The sequence below is a fragment of the Puma concolor genome, chromosome D3 (genome assembly GCF_028749965.1).
Source record: "Puma concolor isolate L17-30 chromosome D3, mPumCon1.1.hap2, whole genome shotgun sequence".
Classification (NCBI taxonomy): Eukaryota; Metazoa; Chordata; class Mammalia; order Carnivora; family Felidae; genus Puma; species Puma concolor.
In genome coordinates this window covers 38,194,273-38,214,611 of record NC_141678.1, presented here as the reverse complement: position 1 = coordinate 38,214,611, position 20,339 = coordinate 38,194,273, and the positions used below count along the sequence as shown (strand labels likewise).

General features: G+C 40.3%; 1 protein-coding gene and 1 pseudogene across 3 annotated transcripts in view; both read right to left on the bottom strand.

The window, feature by feature from the left end:
• Positions 1-20,339, bottom strand: part of L3MBTL4 (L3MBTL histone methyl-lysine binding protein 4) — a 449,596-nt gene that overhangs the window by 177,845 nt on the left and 251,412 nt on the right. For all 3 annotated transcript variants that reach the window (XM_086682502.1, XM_086682503.1, XM_086682504.1), the window contains exon 13: positions 17,178-17,292. In XM_086682502.1, coding sequence (XP_086538628.1) covers positions 17,178-17,292 — 115 coding nt within the window. The remainder of the gene's footprint in view (positions 1-17,177; positions 17,293-20,339) is intronic.
• On the bottom strand, positions 1,418-2,904 carry LOC147575509 (cytochrome c oxidase subunit 6A1, mitochondrial pseudogene; annotated as a pseudogene).

Sequence of the window (20,339 nt, the reverse complement as noted above, 5' to 3'; positions counted from 1 at the left end):
ATTAATCTTTTTTTTTTTCCTCAGAATGACATCTATCCATCATCAGATTGATTATTCCAGATCAGGACTAGAACTGCACTCAGTCTTATTTAATAATCTATGTGACTTTCCATCTCCAACAGAAAAAAAAAAAACAAAACTTTTCTAGTTCCATAGGGTCCCAAATGTTCATCAAAGGGGCTTCATTAATCATTCAGTTCTTACTGCAGATTTCATTATTTTTTTCTCATTTACCAGGATAAACCACGTGCCAGGACATTTGGTATATTTACAAGTCATTCTGTTATATTTATACATCAGCTGAGTAATGAACCAAATGGGAAAATGAGCTATTTTCCTTCTCGAGTTATGTTCTATTATGCTTGTTTATGCTTAACAGTTAAATAAATTAGCAATGTTCACAAGGTCTTTAATACAAATAATAATAAAGGTTATAGATACTATTACTACTGTTTGTAATACTATGCTATTAGTGTGCAATTTAACTTCATAATAATGCTATGTTTAATTTATTTGGTAATCAAGCATCATAATTACTTCCAAATATAAATCAAACAGAAGCTAAAGAAAGAACAATGACAAAATTATTCAGACATGGAAGCCAGCTAGGAAATCTTCTTTTTCTGCCTGTCAACCTCCTACTCGTGGAAGTTCTCTTTGTTAGCAGTGGGAGTGTTTCAGCCTATCTTTCTGCTACTAGGCCGGACTGGACTAATTCCACAGCTACTACTCAAGAATTCCCTCCATAAAGGTTGCAGGTGAGAGCCCAAGGTGGCCTCTAGAGATGCTTTGGCATAAGTGATTAACCAACTCTTAGAGAAATAAACAGATAAATAAGAAATACTGGCAGACACAACACTCTTCATCCTTCCACTTATAAGCTTACAGTGTCATGGGGACTACTGACAAAACACAAGGAAACAGACCCTTAAAATGACTGCATATTATGAAATGTACTATGGAGAAAAGGAAGTGGTGAAATGGAAGTGGGGGTTGTTCTTTAGGTTATGTGGCCAGGCAAGGCCTTTCTCAGAAGGGACCATTAGAGATGAATTCTAAAGAGTATGAAAGTGTCATCTATTAGAAGAGCAGATAGACCATTCTGGACAGAGACAAGAGCATATGCAAAGGTCCTGGGGTGTAAATAATTTGTGTTTAAGAAATTTAAAGAAATGGGGTGCCTGGGTGGCTAAGTTGGTTAAGCGTCCAACTTCAGCTTAGGTCATCTTCTTGCAGTTCGTGGGTTCAAGCCCCGCGTTTGGCTCTCTGCTGTCAGAGTACAATCCACTTCAGATCCTGTCCCCCTGGCTCTGCCCCTCCCCTCCTTGTACACATGCATGCATGCTCTCTCTCTTTCTCAAAAATAAATAAACATTTAAAAAAAGAAATGGAAAGAAAGGAGTGCATGGAGGAGACAAGAGGTGAAAGGAAGACTAAGTCAGAGGTGTGTGTACTCACATTCCTTCTTCTTGCATTTCCTCTTCTGTTCACATTCCCCCCTCCTTAGACTAGCACTGGGGTGGGCATTTGTTTATGAATAGGGAGCTAGTCAGCTATTTGCTTCCTTTGGTACACTAGGGGGTAGCTGCACATCCTTAGGAAAAGATCCCACATGGCAGAAGGTAATGACATAGCAGTGGCCAGTGGCCAAGTTAATGAGCCCAAGGCCATACTTCTGCTTTTTTTTTTTTTTTCATGGACCAATCTAAGTTATTTATTTAAGCCATCTCCTGCCATAAGCAAAGGGATGGAAATCAGTATACTGGTCATCATTTGATACGAGTAAGGAAGGTGAGCTTAAGGTCCTATATACTTTTCTGGTCCATGTGCAGAGTCATGATCCACACGAGTGCTGTGGTCCCCAATGGGTAGCGGTCCAGGTTCTCTTTATGCATCTTCATAGCCAGTTGGAAGTGGATTCACATGACAGTTAGGAATAGAGTATGATTACCATCTCCCCAGGGAAAGGACGTGGACTTGATGAGGAGATAGGGGTAGGGATGAACTCTGGTTTTTCGTGCTCTGCGTGATGTGATTTCAGGAAGACATTCAGCACGTGCACTCCCACACTGGGGAGTGCTAGAAGGAGGTGAGGGCCTTCCACACATGAGGTGAGTCATCCTCACTGTGGGTGCCCCTTGACATGGACTGCCCCAGCTATGTGCCCGACTGCCCCAGCAGCCCAGACACCTGGGACAAAGCTGCCACTGCCATTTTCAACCTGGACCTTGATAAGCCCGAGGCCATACTTCTGTGTTGACACAACTTGTGTGGGACACAGAAGAGACCCAGAAGTTCTCCTATGCCTCAGTAAGGAGGCACAGGGTCTAGGTGAGCAAGAGCCTGGCCTCAAGACAAAGCCACATAAAGAGAGATTGGGGGGAGGGGGGGCGCCTGGGTGTCTCAGTTGGTTAAGTGTCCCACTCGTGGTTTCAGCTCAGATCATGATCTCACAGTTTGTGAGTTTGAGCCCCACATCCGGCTCCACGTTGACAGTGTAGAGGCTGCTTGGGATTCTCTCTCCCTCTACCTCTGCCCCTCCCCTGCTCATGCTCTCTCTCAAAAATAAATAAATAAAAACTTAAAAGAGAGAGAGAGAGAGAGATTTGGGGACTGGAGCAAACAGTTGGGATCACATGACTTGGGGAAGTCTCTTGAGGCACTAACCTGGCAAATTCCTCCCAGGTCCAATCAGGATTGCTCCTTATGGACAAGTAGGGCTCATCCTCTTCCCTGGACGCAGCTGCACACCCTGTGGGCTGTCAATTACCACCAATGATGTGCAGTTACTGCAGACCCTCCATGTATGAGACTGCACTGCACGGCAGTGTAATCTAGTTTTACTTTTTGCCACCCTCTTCGAAGCCATCATGCTTCATGCAACACCGCTGATGCTGCAAAACAGAGGAGGTGCCCCTTTCTGGAAACCCAGACTCAGCAGCTCCACAGGCCCGTCCGAGGCTGGGGTGAACACCTTCCTGTCTAAGTGAGGGGGAGGGGGCGGGGAGACTGATACAATCATAAGGGAATATACTGTAGGGTTCAGGCAAGTCAGAAAGTGCATCGTGATCAGGACCACACACCCACTTCTGTCTGGAACAGGTGCTGCAAACCACTGCATCCACACCCGCACGTGGTAGGCTGGGGCACGACGAGCGGTGAGTATTCTGTCAGGTTCGTGTCATACAGTCACATCTCTGGTAACTTCTAAGGATAAAGCACTTTTCTGAGGTTTGCTTGGGCTTCCTGAGCATATGGATCAAATCCTCTCTTGCATCTACTTATTTTTATATCCACGCTGAGAGAGCAGCTCTGTTCCCCTCAAGTTTGTGGGCACAAATGGTGAAGCCAACTTTGTCCGACAGGATGGCACCAGCATCGAGGGTCCTCACCCTGGGGGGCTGAGTGGCCGGCCCTGTCACTCCACACTCCCACCAGCACTTATCTCTGCATGGCGGTTGTCATTTCAGAAAAAAACAAACATCTTCATATGTACCCTGGCGAGAAAAGTCTATAGTTATCAGGTGGCACATCCAAATCTAATTTATTTAAAAAAAAGGTTCTCTGTTCTCCACTAGATCTACCATATTAGAGGCATCGGAGCCAGTCATATTTTTATGTTATTATTTTTATTCCTACTTTAAAACATTAGCAAAGCATTTCCATGCAATCAGATATTTTATTCTGTCGAGCTCCGATTTCTAAAACAGTGTTTACAACAAGGGCTGAAGGAGCAGGAAGGGGGAACTAAGTACAGAAGGATTACGTTTATAAAATGTACAAAGTGAGGCAAACACCAAGCAAATTGGACAAATATTCACCAAGGGCCCACCCTGCAGGGAGGACACAGGCTGAATCATCCCAGCCCATGGTAGGAAGGAGCACGTGGTCCAGGGCGTGGGGCAGGAGACAGCGCCACCAACTGGCTCATCACATCCTGGACTCTTCTACAAGCATTTTCTGACTTGCATTTACCACCTGCAAGAGTGCGCACATTCCAAGGAGCAAAGGTGAATAACACAAAAACCCTGCTCCACGGGATCTTGTAGTCTAAAAGGGAAGCCATCCATTCACTTGCTCATTCATTCATTCATTCATTCAGGCCTATGTCTTCAGCTCCAAGTCTGCATTACTCTTTGGAGGTGGTATAGACCATGCAATGGAAGACCAACAGGGGCACGGGTCCCTGCCACCATGGGAGATGTATTCTAGTAATGGAGAAGGGGTGACAACAGAAACAAATAAGCATATTGTATTACGCTGGCCTGTGACATGTGCCATCCAAAACACAAAGACATCTGAGGAGTTAGAGAATGGCAGAGTTGTTGTCCGTGGACAGCTTGGGCAGAGAAGTCACCTCTGGGAGGGGATACTTGAACAAGCCCAGGGAGCATGTGGCAGCACAAAGTTCCAATCCAAGGGGACAACAGAGGCAGCAGTGGCAGTAAGGTTGGTGTGTTGCAGATATGGTGAGGGCCAGAGCGGCAGGCGTCCCTTGAGCAAAGACAAGAGTGGAAATCCCTGCTAGGGGCCCCTGGGGCAGTCGAGGGGTAAGTAAAGATACCTTAGGATGGCAGGGGTGGAGACGATTCATCTCCCTGGGGATGTCACATGAAATTTGGGAGAGAAGGTCACCCACCTTCTGCCCAAATGCTAGCAGATAAGCACTAGGCACAAGGAATATAGACCCTACCCAGAGGCAAGAAGCTGAGAGTGTAGACTAAGAAGAGAGGTAGAAGGAGATGTGAAAAAATACCATTGCTAAATCAGGGATAAAAGAATGGAAAACTGTGTTTCACAGAGAAGGCTCAGGTGAGCGCCGGTTTATATCCATTTGGTTTGACAACGACAAAGCTAGTGAACAACTCAGTAAGAATACTTTCATTTCACTGTGGTATGTTTACGACTGTGATATTGTGATTTACAATAAGAAATATATACTTAGTCTTCCTCCTTGTCTTGGCACAGAGCTCCTAAAACCCTTGCAATTGCCTGCCCAGAGCAATAGAGGTTTTTTGTTATGCTAATGATGTGAGTTTGGGAAAGCACCTAAGGCTGGATGGAGGCTGACTGCCAGTGGAGCCAACCAGTGATTACAGGGCTGGAACTTTCCCTCCCACTCCTGGAGATGGGGAGGGCTGGAAAATTGAGTTCAACACCAATGGCCAATGATCTAATCAATTGTGCCTATGGAATGAAGCCTCTATAAAAAACCAAAGGATAAGGTTCCTCTGAACCTTACCAGCCACTGGGCTGGTAGACATATGGAGACTCGTGGAGAGTGTCTAGTCTGGAGAGAGCACGGAAGCTCTGTGTCCCTTGCCCTATGCATCTCTTCCATCTGGCTTCTATTCCTGAATTACATTCTTTTATAATAAACAGATCATCTAATAAGTAAAATGTTTTTCTGAGTTCTGGGAGACACTCTAGCAAATTAATTGAACCCAAGCAGTGGGTCATTGGAACCTCTGATCTATATGTAGCCAGAAGCACAGGTGATGACCTGGACTTATGACTGTCATCTGAAGTTGGGGGTTGGAGCAGTCTTGTAGGACTGAGCCCTTACCCTGTGGAGCCTGACGCTTTCTCTAGGTAAGCAGTGTCAGAATGGAGTTGAATTGCAGGACACCCAGCCAGTGTTGAAAAATTGCCTGGTGTCAGGAAAAAAGTGACACATCAGAATTAGGTGCAGAATTGCAATGTATTCAAATTTTTATTTTAAGGAACAGCAAAGTTCCTTAGTTCAGTTTAATGGGGCTTATAGGGAGTGCTAATCTTAAATCTAAATCAGTAATTCTAAATGTTTCAAACTATCCTAAACATTAGTCAATATTCGCTCAGAGATCAGCAACCCCTTTATGGATAGTATAATTATAACAAGTACCGAGAAGAAAACCACACTGGTTGTTTAAGTTTTAGGAAATAAAGTCAACTTCCAATTTTCTAGATCAATGAAGAGAAATGGCATGGGAAGCACATGTGCCTGCACTCTTCACCCCAGCCCTACTATTTTACTGAAAGGCCAGCATGAGCCAGACAACCGAAAGCAGCCATTAAGGTACTTAATCACAAGGTGGCTCAATCCTCAGTCGGTTAAGCATCTGACTTTTGATTTCCGGTCAGGTCATGGTCTCACAGTTTCATGGGTTCAAGCCCCATGTTGGGGTCTGCGCTGACAGCGCAGATTCTCCCCCTCTTCTCTCTGCTCCTTCCCTGCTTGCACTCTCTCTGCCTTCCTCAAAAATTAAAAATAAATAAATAAATAAATAAATAAATAAATAAATAGGTATTTAAACACGCAAGCCTGCAAGTCTTTGCAGAGGCAAAGTAACTTGCTCGGAGACACAGAATCAGCCAGAGTAGAATGAAAATTTAAATCCAAGATTTTTCTAGCTCCAAAGTCCATCATCTTACTTCTCAAATTTGGTGAATTTCCAAAGCAAGAACTATTGGAAATCCCATTGCCCAATGGGGTAGGTAGTCTAGGCAGCTAATTCACAATATAATAAAAGAAATGAGATCTATTAAAAGAAATTGAGCACCAAATGTGACTGGGATTACAGTTTCCAAATGATCTGACTGAAAAGATTGTCAAAAGGCAATTCTGTAGAAGACCGATGTAGGCATGGTGTTTTGGTTCTGGTGTTTTCAAACCTTTTCAAAGACATTCAGGGAATGCAAAGCACAACAGAAAGCTCTTGACACCTTAGTGCTTTATCTTAGGTATTTAATTTTGATTCTAAGGGTAGAAAAAGTCCACCATGAAAGACTATGCATAAGATAAAACAGACAAATCATGCCTTAATGGCATGAGAAAAGGAGAGTTTCATCTGACGGTGGAACACTGGGTGAACTGCAGCTGAGCACCTCTGGCTGGGTGTGGTGGGTAGGAGGAAATCTGCACCCAGCCATACAAACTGGTGCTCTGAATGGGAACTCTGAACTTTTCATTCTCAAGTGGCTTTTCACAGTTAACCTTTTCAATAACTTACATTAGGCCTCAGAGACTGAATGCTATGAATTATTGAATATTATGGTCTTTGCAAAAATACACTGTACATTTTTGCAGAAGCTTGGGCTATATAACATGCATTATACCTTGGTTCAATGTCTGCAATGAGTATAAATATATGAATTAAATGGCATTAGAAAAATAGAAATGAACTAAAGTAACTAGAAAAAATGGAAACGAACTAAAGTAACTACCACTCACTTAGAAAAACAAAATTTTGGGGCGCCTGGGTGGCGCAGTCGGTTAAGCATCCGACTTCAGCCAGGTCATGATCTCGCGGTCCGTGAGTTCGAGCCCCGCGTCGGGCTCTGGGCTGATGGCTCAGAGCCTGGAGGCTGTTTCCGATTCTGTGTCTCCCTCTCTCTCTCTGCCCCTCCCCTGTTCATGCTCTGTCTCTCTCTGTCCCAAAAATAAATAAACGTTGAAAAAAAAAAAAAAAAGAAAAAATTTTAATAAATCGAATAAAATTTGTACTAGAGCCAACAGATTCTAATTTTACTTATGCTTGTGCCATTTCCATCTCTAAAGGGGTCACCATTCTCCCTCCACTGGTCCAGGTGCTCTGTGCTCTTCTGGGCCCAGGTCAACACCATTCTTAGAGGCCTGGCTGGACTAGCCCTGTGTCATTCTGCTCTGTCTTTAAAAACACATTTAGAAACATAGCAATGTACATTTAGTTTTCACTCATTCATCAGCAGCTATAAGATTTTATTCTATTTCATATATTTGCAAACTACAGCTCCCTCAAACATAAATGGGAAGCTCATGGAAGAAAAAATTCACTATATATATATATATATATATATATATATATATATATATATAGTATTTTTCTTCCTCTGTTTCCAAAGCATTGTAATACTGAGTCAAGGGAAAAAGAATCAAGGGAAAAATATTCATAACAAAATATATGATGAGAATATGGATTTAAAAGGTGTCTTCCTCATATTTCCTTTTAATTGTTCTTATTGTCACAGAATACCACTACCAGGCAACCTGTGTGATGCTTTTTGTAAAATTTCACTAGACTATATCAATAAAATAGATAAAGTTCAAGTTGGGTACAGCCTCCATAAAATGGTAGAATACATAAGATGACCTCTAAGATTTTTTTCCAAACCTTAAATTTTTAGTATTCTTTGCAATGTTTGATCTATAAATCTATTGTATCATATACAATAAAGTACTGAGGCAATTGTTGAGTCACATAAATATAACAAAAGTAAAACAAAAGAGTGTAAAAAATATATGAAAGTTAAAATATCTGAAAATACCTTAAAATACTTGCAAATTAATGTCAGTAAGGGACTTTATCTGCTCATATATGAGAAAACGCTGTGTGTGGTTTTATAGATCTATGTAGACACAATTACTGATCTGATTTTCAAAGATCCTGGACATTAGAACTTTAGTTTGAATTATATCAGTAAATAAGATCAACTCTTTGACTTAATATAGCACTCAGCAATAAAAACTGATTTGATTTGGTTGATTATGCAAACACGATCCATAAAAGACATCAGAATAGGATGCTACACGTAATTCCTACTGTAGAGCAAGCGTTCCTACCCGCTCCTTACCACCCAGGAATTTGACACCAGCTGAGGGGGTGACTTTTCTGTAAAGAAAGCTAATATATGGAGGAATGTATAGAAAGGTGCTGTATTGGCTTCAAAATCTTATAAGGCCAATGGTCAAGGTGTTAGGAGTAATTCTGTTGGTATAAATGAAATAATTCTGCTTTGAGAAGAGTAAGGTATGGCAGTGAGTAAAGCACAGATTGTGAAGCACCTTGTGTATGTGCAAAGAAAGGAGTCTGTCAGATACTGGATGCCAAGGGAGAGCTTTAAGAATGGAAACCCATGTCAACTATACTTCAACAAAAAAAGGATGGAGATAATGAGGTCAGATTTGAGTTTTATACAGACAATCACAGGAAAGACATCAGCAAAGATAATCATGAAGCTGTTGCAACTGTCAACAGACCTTCACACTTTGTTTTGTTAGATATCTTGACCAAAACATTCGTTTCTACTTTCCAGTGGGGAAAAAATAATTCAGTGATTGATAAATAAATAAATAAATACATACATACATACATACATACATACATTTTGGAGTAGCATTGTGTGTATGTTGTAATTACAATTAATAATGTAATTACAATTAATAATGATTTATCCAAACACATTTATAACAAAAAAGCAAGCACAGCAGTAAATGAATATCCTGGCCAACTGGAGGTAGCCAATTCTCCCAAATTATAGGGATTCCAATTACCTTAAAAATGAATACAGAAAACGGGAATCTTGTAATATTGCCAAAAAAACAGGGAAGTCAAACTTAAGAAATTTTGATAACTGAAGGTATTTTTTAAAAGCCCCATCAAGAGAGGTGAGAGGAGCAACGAAGTGGTCCAGTCAGGATCCACACTCCCAGCACAACAGCCCACAAGCAGGAAGGATATGAAAAACACAGAGACCCTCCCTGAGGAGCAAAAGGTTCAAGTCCCCATCAGGCACCCCCTGTCCTGAGGACCCACACCAGGACGAAGAGCCGCCATAATGTCTGGCTTTGCAAATCAACAAGGCTTAACTCTAGGAAAGCCAGAGAACTCTAGGAAACCAAGATTCTACTCTTAAAGGGCAGGCGCACAAGCACACTGAGTCTGAGACACAGCATAGAGGCAGCCCTTTAAGAAGCACCTGAACCATAATCTCCATCATAATGGAGACTTACTGACTCAGTCTAGGACATTTGCCAGAGGGGCAGGGATCTGTAGGAACTTTCTCGAGGAAAAGAAGCACAGGGGGGCACCATTTTTCTTACCCTCCTTCTACCATGGTGACTGAAAGCTGCAAGTGCCATTTCTGATGCTGTCCATCAACCCTGCCAACACTAGTCATCCTGTCCTGGTGATCCTCTGCAGGTCTGCTCTGCCCAACATGCCCCTCCAAACCAGCTCCCCCTGCCACATTGGCAGGCAGCCTCAACTGGGTTTGGCACTCCCCCAAAGTGGTTCCTGCCCCCACTGCACCCAGCAGGTGGCCTTAGCTGGGACCAGCATCACCAAAAGAAACTCCCAGGGGGCTCCTGGGTGGCTCAGTCAGCTGGGTGTTTGACTCTTGATTTCAGCTCAGGTCATGATCTCACAGTTTATGGGATCGAACTACGTGTTGGGCTCTCTGCCGACAGCGTGAAGCCTGCTTGGGATTGTCTCTCTCTCTCTGTCCTTCCCCTACTAGCATGCTCTGGCTCTCTCTCTCTCTCTCAAAATAAATGAACTGAAAAGAAGTAACATTGATACAAATTTTTAAAAATTTAAAAAATAAAAGCAACTCCCAGAAAAGGGTACACCAGAACCAGAATCAAACCAGGAAATGCAGAGGTGTCCCCCTACAGCAGCTCCAGCCCTGATGCACCTGGTGAGCAGTCACAGCCTGGACTGATGCACCTCAAAATGGCTCCCACCCTCACGGGATGGGGGTATGTATCTACAACAGTCACACCCCAGACACAAGAGAAGACACATGCAGCCCACAAAGGTGACACCCTGGGAACCTGGTTCTGGTGAGCAGAGAGGATTGTGCTTCTTCTGAGCCCTACAGGACACCTTCTATATACAGCCACTTTTTTAAGACTGGGAGACACACTGGCCTACCTAATATAGAGAAATGAACAGATTGGCAGGCAAAATGAGGAGACAGAGAGAGAGAGAGAGAGAGAGAGAGAGAGAGACGTTCCAAGTCAAAGAACAAGACAAAAATCTCAAAAAAAAAAAAAAAAAAAGAATTAAATGAAACAGGTATAAGCAATCTACCTGATAAAGAGTTCAAAGTCATGGACATAAAGATCCCACACTTGAAAACAGAGTAGATGAAAACAATTAGAACTTCAAAAAAGAAATAGAAAATATAAAAACGAATCGATTAGAGCTGAAGAATACAATAACTAAAGTGAAAATTACATGAGATGGAATCAACATCGAATTAGAGGATACTGCCAAATGGATCAGCAATCTGGAAGACAGGGTAGTGGGAATCACCCAAGCAGAACAGCTAAAAGAAAAAAGAATTAAAAAAAATAAGAAGAGTTGAGGGATCTTTGTAACAACAAATTAATGTTCACATTATAGGGGTCCCAGAAGGAGGAGAGAGAGAAAAGGGGGTGGAAAACCTACTTGAGGAAATGAGAGCTGAGGGATGTCTGGGTGACTTGGCTGGTTGAGCATCCGAATCTTGATTTCAGCTCAAGTCATGGTTTCATGGTTTGTGAGTTTAAGCCCCGTGTCAACCTACAGCTCAGAGCCTGCTTGGGATTTTGTCTCCCTCTCTCTCTGCCCCTCCCCACTTGTGCTCATGCCCTTTCTCTCTCCCTCTCTCTCTCTCTCTCTCTCTGTCTCAAAAATAAATAAATAAATGTTAAAAAAAAGAAATAATAGCTGAAATCTTCCCTAACCTGGGGAAGGAAACAGACACCCAGGTCCAAGAAGCACAAAGGAACCCAAGGAGGCCCACACCAAGACACATAGTAACTAAAGAGGCAAAAATTAAAATTAAAGAGATGATCAACTAATTACATAGAAGAGAACACCCATTAGACTATCAGCTGATTTTTCAGCAGAAACTTTTCAGGCCAGAGGGAATGGCAGGATATAGTTAAACTGAAAGGGAAAAACCAACAACCGAGAATACTCTACCTAGCAAGGTTACCATTCAGAACTGAGGACAGGGAAAGCATTTCCCAAACAAACAAAAGTTAAAGAAGTACATCCCCACTAAAGTTCCATACAAGAAACGTTTAAAAGGACTTATTCAAGCAGAAAATAAAAGGTCATAAATAGAAGAAAATTGTTAAAGAAAAATTTGCAGTGAGAAAAGAAAATATAGTAAAGGTAATGGATCAAACACTTATAAAGATACCATGGAGGTTAAAAGACAAAAGTAGTGAAATAAACTGTATCTACAATAATTAGTTGAGGGATATACAAAATAAAAAGATAGAAAATATGTCAAAAACAAAACATAACAGAGAGGAGTAAAAATGTAGAATGTGTTCAAATTTAAGTGATCATCAACTTAAAATAGACTTCTGTATACACAGGGTATTATAATATGAACCTCATGGTAACCACAAAACAAAAACCTATAATACATACACATGCAAAAGAGAGAGAGACAGAGAGAGAGAGAGAGAGAGGGAGAGAAGATGTTCCTGAGTGGCTCAGTTAGTTGAGCATTTGACTCTTGATTTGGGCTCAGGTCATGATCCCAGGGATGTGGGATCAAGCCCTTTGTCAGGCTCTGTGCTGAGCATGAAGCCTGCTTGAGATTCTCTCCCTCTCTCTCTCACTCTCACTCTCACTCTTTCTCTCTCTCTCCCCCTCTGTCCCTCTTCCCAACTCTCTCTGTCTCAAATAAAAATAAATAAATAAATAAATAAATAAATAAATAAATATCCAAATATAACACTAATAAAAATCATCAAACCACAAGGGAAAAGAGCAAGAAAGGAACAGAGAAGAAATACAAAAACAACCAGAACACAATTACTGAAATAGCAGTAGGTACATACCTATCAATAATTACTTTAAATGGACTAAACGCCCAATCAGAAGGCAAAGGGTGGCTAAATGGACCAATAAAACTCACATGACCCATCTATATGCTGCCTATAAGAGACTTAGTTCAGACCTAAAAAACACAGACTGAAAGTGAAGGAATGGAAAAAGATAGTCCACGCAAATGGAAATTAAAAGAAAGCAGGGGTAGCAATACCCCTGTCATATAACAGAGAAAATACACTTTAAAATAAAGATGATGACAATAGACAAATAGCGCATTACATAGTAATAAAGGGATAAATCCAACAAAAGTCTCTAACAATTGTAAACATGTATGCACCCAACATAGAATTACCTAAATATATAAAGCAAATATTAACAGACATAAAGGGAGAAATTGACAATAATACAATAATAGTAGGAAACTTCCATACCCCATTTACATCAGTGGATATATCATACAGACAGAAAATCAATAAGGAAACAGTGGCCCTAAACAACACATTAGATCACATAGACCTAATAGATATATTCAGAACATCCCATCCCCAAACAGCAGAATGTACGATCTTTTCAATTGCAGATGGAACATTCTCTAGAATAAACCACATGTGGGGCGCCTGGGTGGTTCAGTCAGTTTGGCTTCTGACTTCAGCTCAGGTCATGATCTCACAGCTGGTGGGTTAGAACCCCACGTCAGGCTCTGTGCTGACAGCTTGGAGCCTGGGGCCTGCTTCGGATTCTGTGTCTCCCTCTCTCTCTCTGGCCCTCCCCTCTCATGCTCTGTCTGTCTCTCTCTCTCAAAAAATAAATAAACATTTTAAAAAACTTAAAAAAAAAAGAATAAACCACATGTTAGGTCACAAAACAAGTCTCAATAAATTTAAGAAGATTGAAATCACATGAAGCATTTTTCCAAACATTAGAAATCAATTACAAGGGGAAAAAAACTATACATGTAGACCTAAATATAAGACCCGAAATCATGAAAATTGTACAAAACATGGGCAATAAACTGCTAAACACGGGTCTTAAGCAATAATTGTTTTGGATTTGTCTCCTCAGATAAGGGCAACCAAAACAAAAATAAACAAATGAAATTGCACCTACCTAAAAAGCTTCTGCATGGGGAGGGAAACCATCAACACAATGAAGACAACCTACCGAATGGGAGAAGATATATGCCAACAGTACATCCAATAAGGGGTTAATATCCAAAATATATTTAACAAAATTCACACAACCTACACCAAAACCCCCAAACAAATCCAATTAAAAAATGGGCAGAAAACCTCAATAGATATTTTCCCAAAGAAGACATCCAGATGGCCAACAGACACATGAAAAGATGTTTAATATCACTAGTCATCAGGGAAATGCAAATCGAAACCACAATGAGATAATACCTCACACTAGCCAAAATGGCTAGTATCAAGAATACATGAAATAGCCAGTGCCGGTGAGGTTGTAGAGAAAAGGGAATCCTTGTGCACTCCTGGTGGGAACATAAACTGGTGCAGCCACTATGGAAAAAGTATGGAGGTTCCTCAAAAAACTAAAAATAGAACTACCATATCAGCCTGCATTTCCACTTCTAAGTATTTATCTGAAGAAAACAAAACGTTAACTCAAAAAGTGATATGTGCTCCTATGTTTATTGCAGCATTATGTACAGTAGTCAAGATATGGAAGCAGCCCAAGTGCCCATTAACAGATGAATAAAGAAGATGTGGCACATATATATAAAGTGGAATATTACTCACTCATAAAAAGATTGAAATCTTGCCATCTGCAACAAAAGGGACCTAGAACATATTATGCTGAATTAAATAAGTCAGAGAAAAAATAAATACCACATAATTGCACTCACGTGTGGAATCTAAACAAACAAACAAAACTAAACAGAAACAGATTCATAAATACAGAGAACAAACTGATGGTTGCTAAGAGGGAAGGGATTGGGGGGTGGGTGAAATAAGTAAAGAGGATTAAGAGGTACAAATTTATAGTTATAACACAGGTCATGAGGATATCAAGTACAGCATAGGGAATATAGTCAATAATACTTTAATAACTTTGTATGGTGACAGATGGTGACTACACTTACAATGATCACTCTGTAGTGTATATAAATGTCAAATCACTACAATGTATACATGTGTCAACTATAATTAATGTAAATAAATGTAAGTAAATAAATGAATAGAAAGAAAGTAAGAGAAAGTAGGGAGGGAGAGAGGGAGAGATGGAGGGAGAGAGGAAGGAAGGAAGGAAGGAAGGAAGGAAGGAAGGAAGGAAGGAATGAAAACATTTGGAAAACTCTAATCACATTAATTTTAGCACAATTTCAGGTTTTGTAATCCTTAATAAATCACATAATTTCATGTAAAAATGATAATCTATAGACTGTGATATCATTTCCTGACAGCAGCCAGCACCAATTCAGGACATACTTTGGGGCTAGGTAGTTTTTAAAGTATTGTGTGCATTTATCTCATTTATCATTATACATTTTTGAGATAGGCACATAATATTATTATCTCCATTTCCTAGATGAGGAAACAGGCATAGACAGTCAGTCACACAGCTATGTGAACAGTAAAACTGAGATTCAAATCCAAGCACTCTGACTCCAGGTTCCACATTTCTAACTGGTAGACTATATTGCCTCTAGAACCTGAATTTTGAGATCTTAGGCTTTTCAGGAGGATGTATGCAACTCACTAACTAGCAGTCTGCAAGTCACTGAACTATGATGAGAGATCAAATGCAATGGACCTGGGAGGGAACAGGCAGGGGTCAGAGATAGATTTTAGAGAAATTAAGTTAGAGGATCAATAAGACTTGGTGACTGATTGTACATGGGGTGTGGGGTGTAGGAAGGGTTGGGGGGGGGGGCAAGTCCAGAATGACTCTGCTTAAGAAGTAGGAACTTTGAAAGCAAGTAGGAACTATAGTAGAAAAGCAAGATTTTTGGCTTGGGATGGAGTTCAGTTTGATCCATAGACTTTGGGATATTTATGAGACACTCAGTTTGAGAAGCTGGTTAAGCAGTTTGACAAGGGAGCAGGTAATGGATGGGATGGAGTGGAGTCAAGAGAGGGTGTCCCTGTCCCTGGAATGCTGACCCATTCCTACTTACACTGAGACCATTCCTACTTGAGAAAGTTACTGTGTGAGGGATAGATGTGTGCACGTCCATGTGGGAAAAGGGGGAGGTTAACATAAAATGAGAAACATCTCCCTGACATACTGGGATGTGAAATCATGGAGAGTTAAAAGTGGAATCAGAAAACACACACACACACACACACACACACCTAGCACAAATCCTAACACTTTCCCCCCAACATAGAACTGACCATGGTCTCTGGGTTTTACATTCTGTATGTACAGACTCCACACTTGCTAACACACTCTAAGTTAAGTAAGGACCTGCACCTTCTTGACTTTGTAGTTTTTGAAGCACCCAGCACAACGTAAAGATGTCATGTTAGCAAGTCAGGAACGCTTCTCACTTCTATAAGTTCAGGAATTCTTCTCACTCCTATAAGTTAAGGAACTACTTCAAAGATGCAATTAGTCCTTGAGGTTCTAGCATCATGGGGCTGGCTCAATATAAGACAACCTCATTAACAGAATAATACGCTCGCTGTTATCCCAAGAAACCAACAGAAAAACACCAGAAGCAGTGAGGGAACAAAACAAACAAAAGAATGGAGAGCCTGCACATGTGTCTGGAACCAGCTATTAGTCATGTCAGCCTCATCTGGTAGAAAGAACCCTTCAGACAAAAGAATGAGATATTTTGGTTCAAGGTTCATTAAAATTTAGAGTGGTTAATTTCCTCTTTAACTTTAAGTAGCCAGAAAGAAATAATGAAAATACCAATATAACAGAGGACTTTTTTCAACAAATTTTTTTAATTGCTGAAATTTAAAATATCTATTTTTTCTAAAACTTTTTGAAATATAATCTATAAAAGAAAATTAATTAAGATGGGATGTTTAAAAAAAAAAAACCGGGGCGCCTGGGTGGCGCAGTCGGTTAAGCGTCCGACTTCAGCCAGGTCACGATCTCGCGGTCTGTGAGTTAGAGCCCCGCGTCAGGCTCTGGGCTGATGGCTCAGAGCCTGGAGCCTGTTTCCGATTCTGTGTCTCCCTCTCTCTCTGCTCCTCCCCCATTCATGCTCTGTCTCTCTCTGTCCCAAAAAAATAAACGTTGAAAAAAAAAAAAAATTAAAAAAAAAAAAAAAAAAAAAAAAAAAAAACCAAAATGCACGTCAGCTAAAATCAATGGCCCAAGTTCGATGGATTTGGACTGGGTTAAGTTTCCCAAACTAAAATGTAGAAAATAAAGATTCTCCTAGACAACACTATCAAAATAATTCCTTAATTATTATTATAACTTTTTAAAAATATAAAGCACACTCATTTGAGGCTTAATTATGAATAATTACAGCATAGCTGTAGCACTGATTAGTCAATTCACCTATCTGATATTTAGTTTTAAAATACTTATAATGACAGGAAAAAGAACAGCATTAAGGTAGGAATTCAGGCTAAGTATTTAAAAATCAACAACAAAGAATAAAATACTTACGATATGGTACTTCCAGGGGATGCCCTGTTATGTCACACCATCCAATCGGGTGGATGTCAGGGCTGTCTGCATCCATCCAGTAGTCATATTTGTGGTCCCAGCCATCAAAATGAACCTGTTGAGTAATTAGCATTTAGTAATTAGTATTTCACTCTGTCTGCATCAAAATATTAGAAATCAGACCTGTGAAATTGAGATTGAAATTGTAACAATTATACATTACAGCTGAAACAATATTTAAAATGTGCCATCAAAGGGCATTCTAATCTAACCACTAAAGACTATTGTAGTACCAATTTTTCTGAGAAATTAAAGAAGTTGGTAAACAAAAAAATCTGTTAGAGATTGATCAGAATCTGAAGGGACAATACCAATCCATTTCCCCGGCTAAGTAATACTGTAATGCTGGCGGGAGGACACCTCTTCTACTGGATGCCTCTGAAAAATCATGTCAGACACAACAACTAGAGTCACCAATTTGACATAAGTACAAGGCTTACCCTATCGGGAAATGCATCGATTTTAGAGTGAAAGGAAGCAATAAGTTTCAAAATCCTGACAACCAAGGAGAGATGGAGCCATTGAAACAATGGAGGCACAGGAGCGGATGAAATATGCTACTAAGGTAGACAGATTAATGGCTATCTTGAGAGCTGTAAAAGACAGTGTAAACTTTCAGTAAACCTGAGGAGAGATATGGCTCAGGTCCAGAAATCCAGCAAATGGTTACCACTGTTTTGGGTCTTATCTACAAAACACACATACACATACACATAATTCACATATACACATACATATAGGTCCAAGAATAAAAAATAAAACTCAATTTCTGAAACAATAATCACATACTTATTTCTGAAACTTACAAAACACTATGTTTTAGAAGTTTCATATCAGAATGAATAAACCAAATTATTTGGGCACGCAAAAAGAATAAATTTCATAACCTTACTTACTCTCTTACATATTTTCTGTTTCTATTAATTAAGTGAGGAATCCCTTTTCAACGCAGAAAAAAACCCACAATTTTTTGAAAATCAAAATTTGAATAAAAACAGCAAGATTGCTGGCATTGTAATAAACTAACTGAAACATCAGTCTGTTATGCAAGACATAGGACCACAAAAAAAGAAAAAAAGGTAAAACTGTATCTAGGAAAAAGTCCAATGCTTTTTTTTCAAGATCCGTCTTTCTTATTTAGTGGTTCTCCAAGTTTGGTTCCCTGACCATCAGCATCACCATCACCTGGACACATGTTAGAAATGCAGACTGGCAGGCCCCAACTCAACCCACTGACTCAGACACTCTACAGGACAGGGACTCACAATTTTTAAACAAGTCCTTTAGATGTATCTAATATATGCTGAAGTTTGAGAACCAACAATCTTTTTTTTTTTTTAATTTTTTTTTTTTAACGTTTATTTATTTTTTTGGGACAGAGAGAGACAGAGCATGAACGGGGGAGGGGCAGAGAGAGAGGGAGACACAGAATCAGAAACAGGCTCCAGGCTCTGAGCCATCAGCCCAGAGCCCGACGCGGGGCTCAAACTCACGGACCGCGAGATCGTGACCTGGCTGAAGTCGGACGCTTAACCGACTGCGCCACCCAGGCGCCCCGAGAATCAACAATCTTAGGAATAACTTTGAAGAGAATATTTCTACCAAACTTAGGCTTCTGGCTGAGACAGAGTGCCCTTTCCCAGTAGTAACTATAAAACTGGACTGAATATATGAAGGGACTGTAGACACTGGACAATAGGCACCACAGATATGTAATCCCTAAGTACACCTAGATGAGCCCCAGATGTCAGCCTGTAGTCAATTTCCTGACAGCAGCACAGGGAGGAGAAACAGAGCAGTCATGCTGTGCTGAGGAGACACAGATGCAGTTCAGCACTGATGAAGCAGCTGGAAATCGGAGGACAGACACTAGAGAGAATAGAGCTACAGAGAAGGGGACGCCAGAAATCTCTGGGGGATTTTTGCACAACCTTGGTCAAGGGCTGGACTGTACATGTGCAAGGTGAGACAAGGTGAAGTGAAGAAGAGAGCATCTGATACAGAGCTGGAAGTAAAATGAAGATAGCAGAGGTCACACACACCTGGAGAGTAGAGAGACCAGAGTGTAGACATCTTAAGAATTTGACCGAGACATGCAAAAAGGCCATAATTTTCTAATAAGAACCATGTCATAGAGTAGTCTAGACCAGCCCTAAGAAAGGCCAAAATAAAACCTCAACAAGATTAAGAACAGCCATCAGTAAGTAACTGACTGACAGAACAAACTCTACCCTTTTTAAAGGAAGACAAATGCTCCCAAATCTGAATGCTGTATCATTCTTAATGTCCAACATAACATCAAAATTTATTAGACATCCAAATAAGCAGGTGAATGTGAGCCCTGCTCATTTTTTTAAAAAAGTAGTCAATAGAAAGAGACCCTGAGATGCCCCAGATGTTGTAATTAGTAGACGTGAAGTTTTTAAGTACCTATTGAAATATGTTTAATAACTTAAAGGATAAATAGTCTTGATGAGGGAACAGATAGGGAGTCTCAGCAGGGAAATGGAAACCATAAGAGATAAACAAATGGAAATTCTAGAACTGAAAAGCAAACTATTTTAAATAAAAATTTTCTGAATAGGCTTAACAGATTAGGGATGGCAGAAAAATGGGTAAGTGAACATGAAAACAGATTCATAGAAATTATTAATCTAAAGCACACAATAAAAAAATTTCAAAAATGAACAGAGGCTCAGGTACTTGTAATACAGAATCACCTGGTCTAACACATGCAATTTGGAGTCCATAATGAGAGGAGAGACAATAAAGCAGGGATAATGGTAAAACCAGACAAAAGTTGAATAAATAACATCAACAAAATCTATTTGGTCAAAAAAAAAAAAAAGCCAATTTACAAGCTTAACAAAAACAGCAAAACACAAGCATAATAAATACAAAGGAAATCGGAACTACACAAATCATAGGCAAACCGCCAAAAATGAAAGACAAAAGAAAAAGTCTTGAAAGCAGCCACAGAAGTACAACACATTACATACAGGGAACCATGACAGGAATGTTAGCCAACTTCTCATCAGAAACAGAATAGACAAGAAGATAATGAAATGAGATCTTTAAAGCAGTGAGAAATTAAAAAAATAT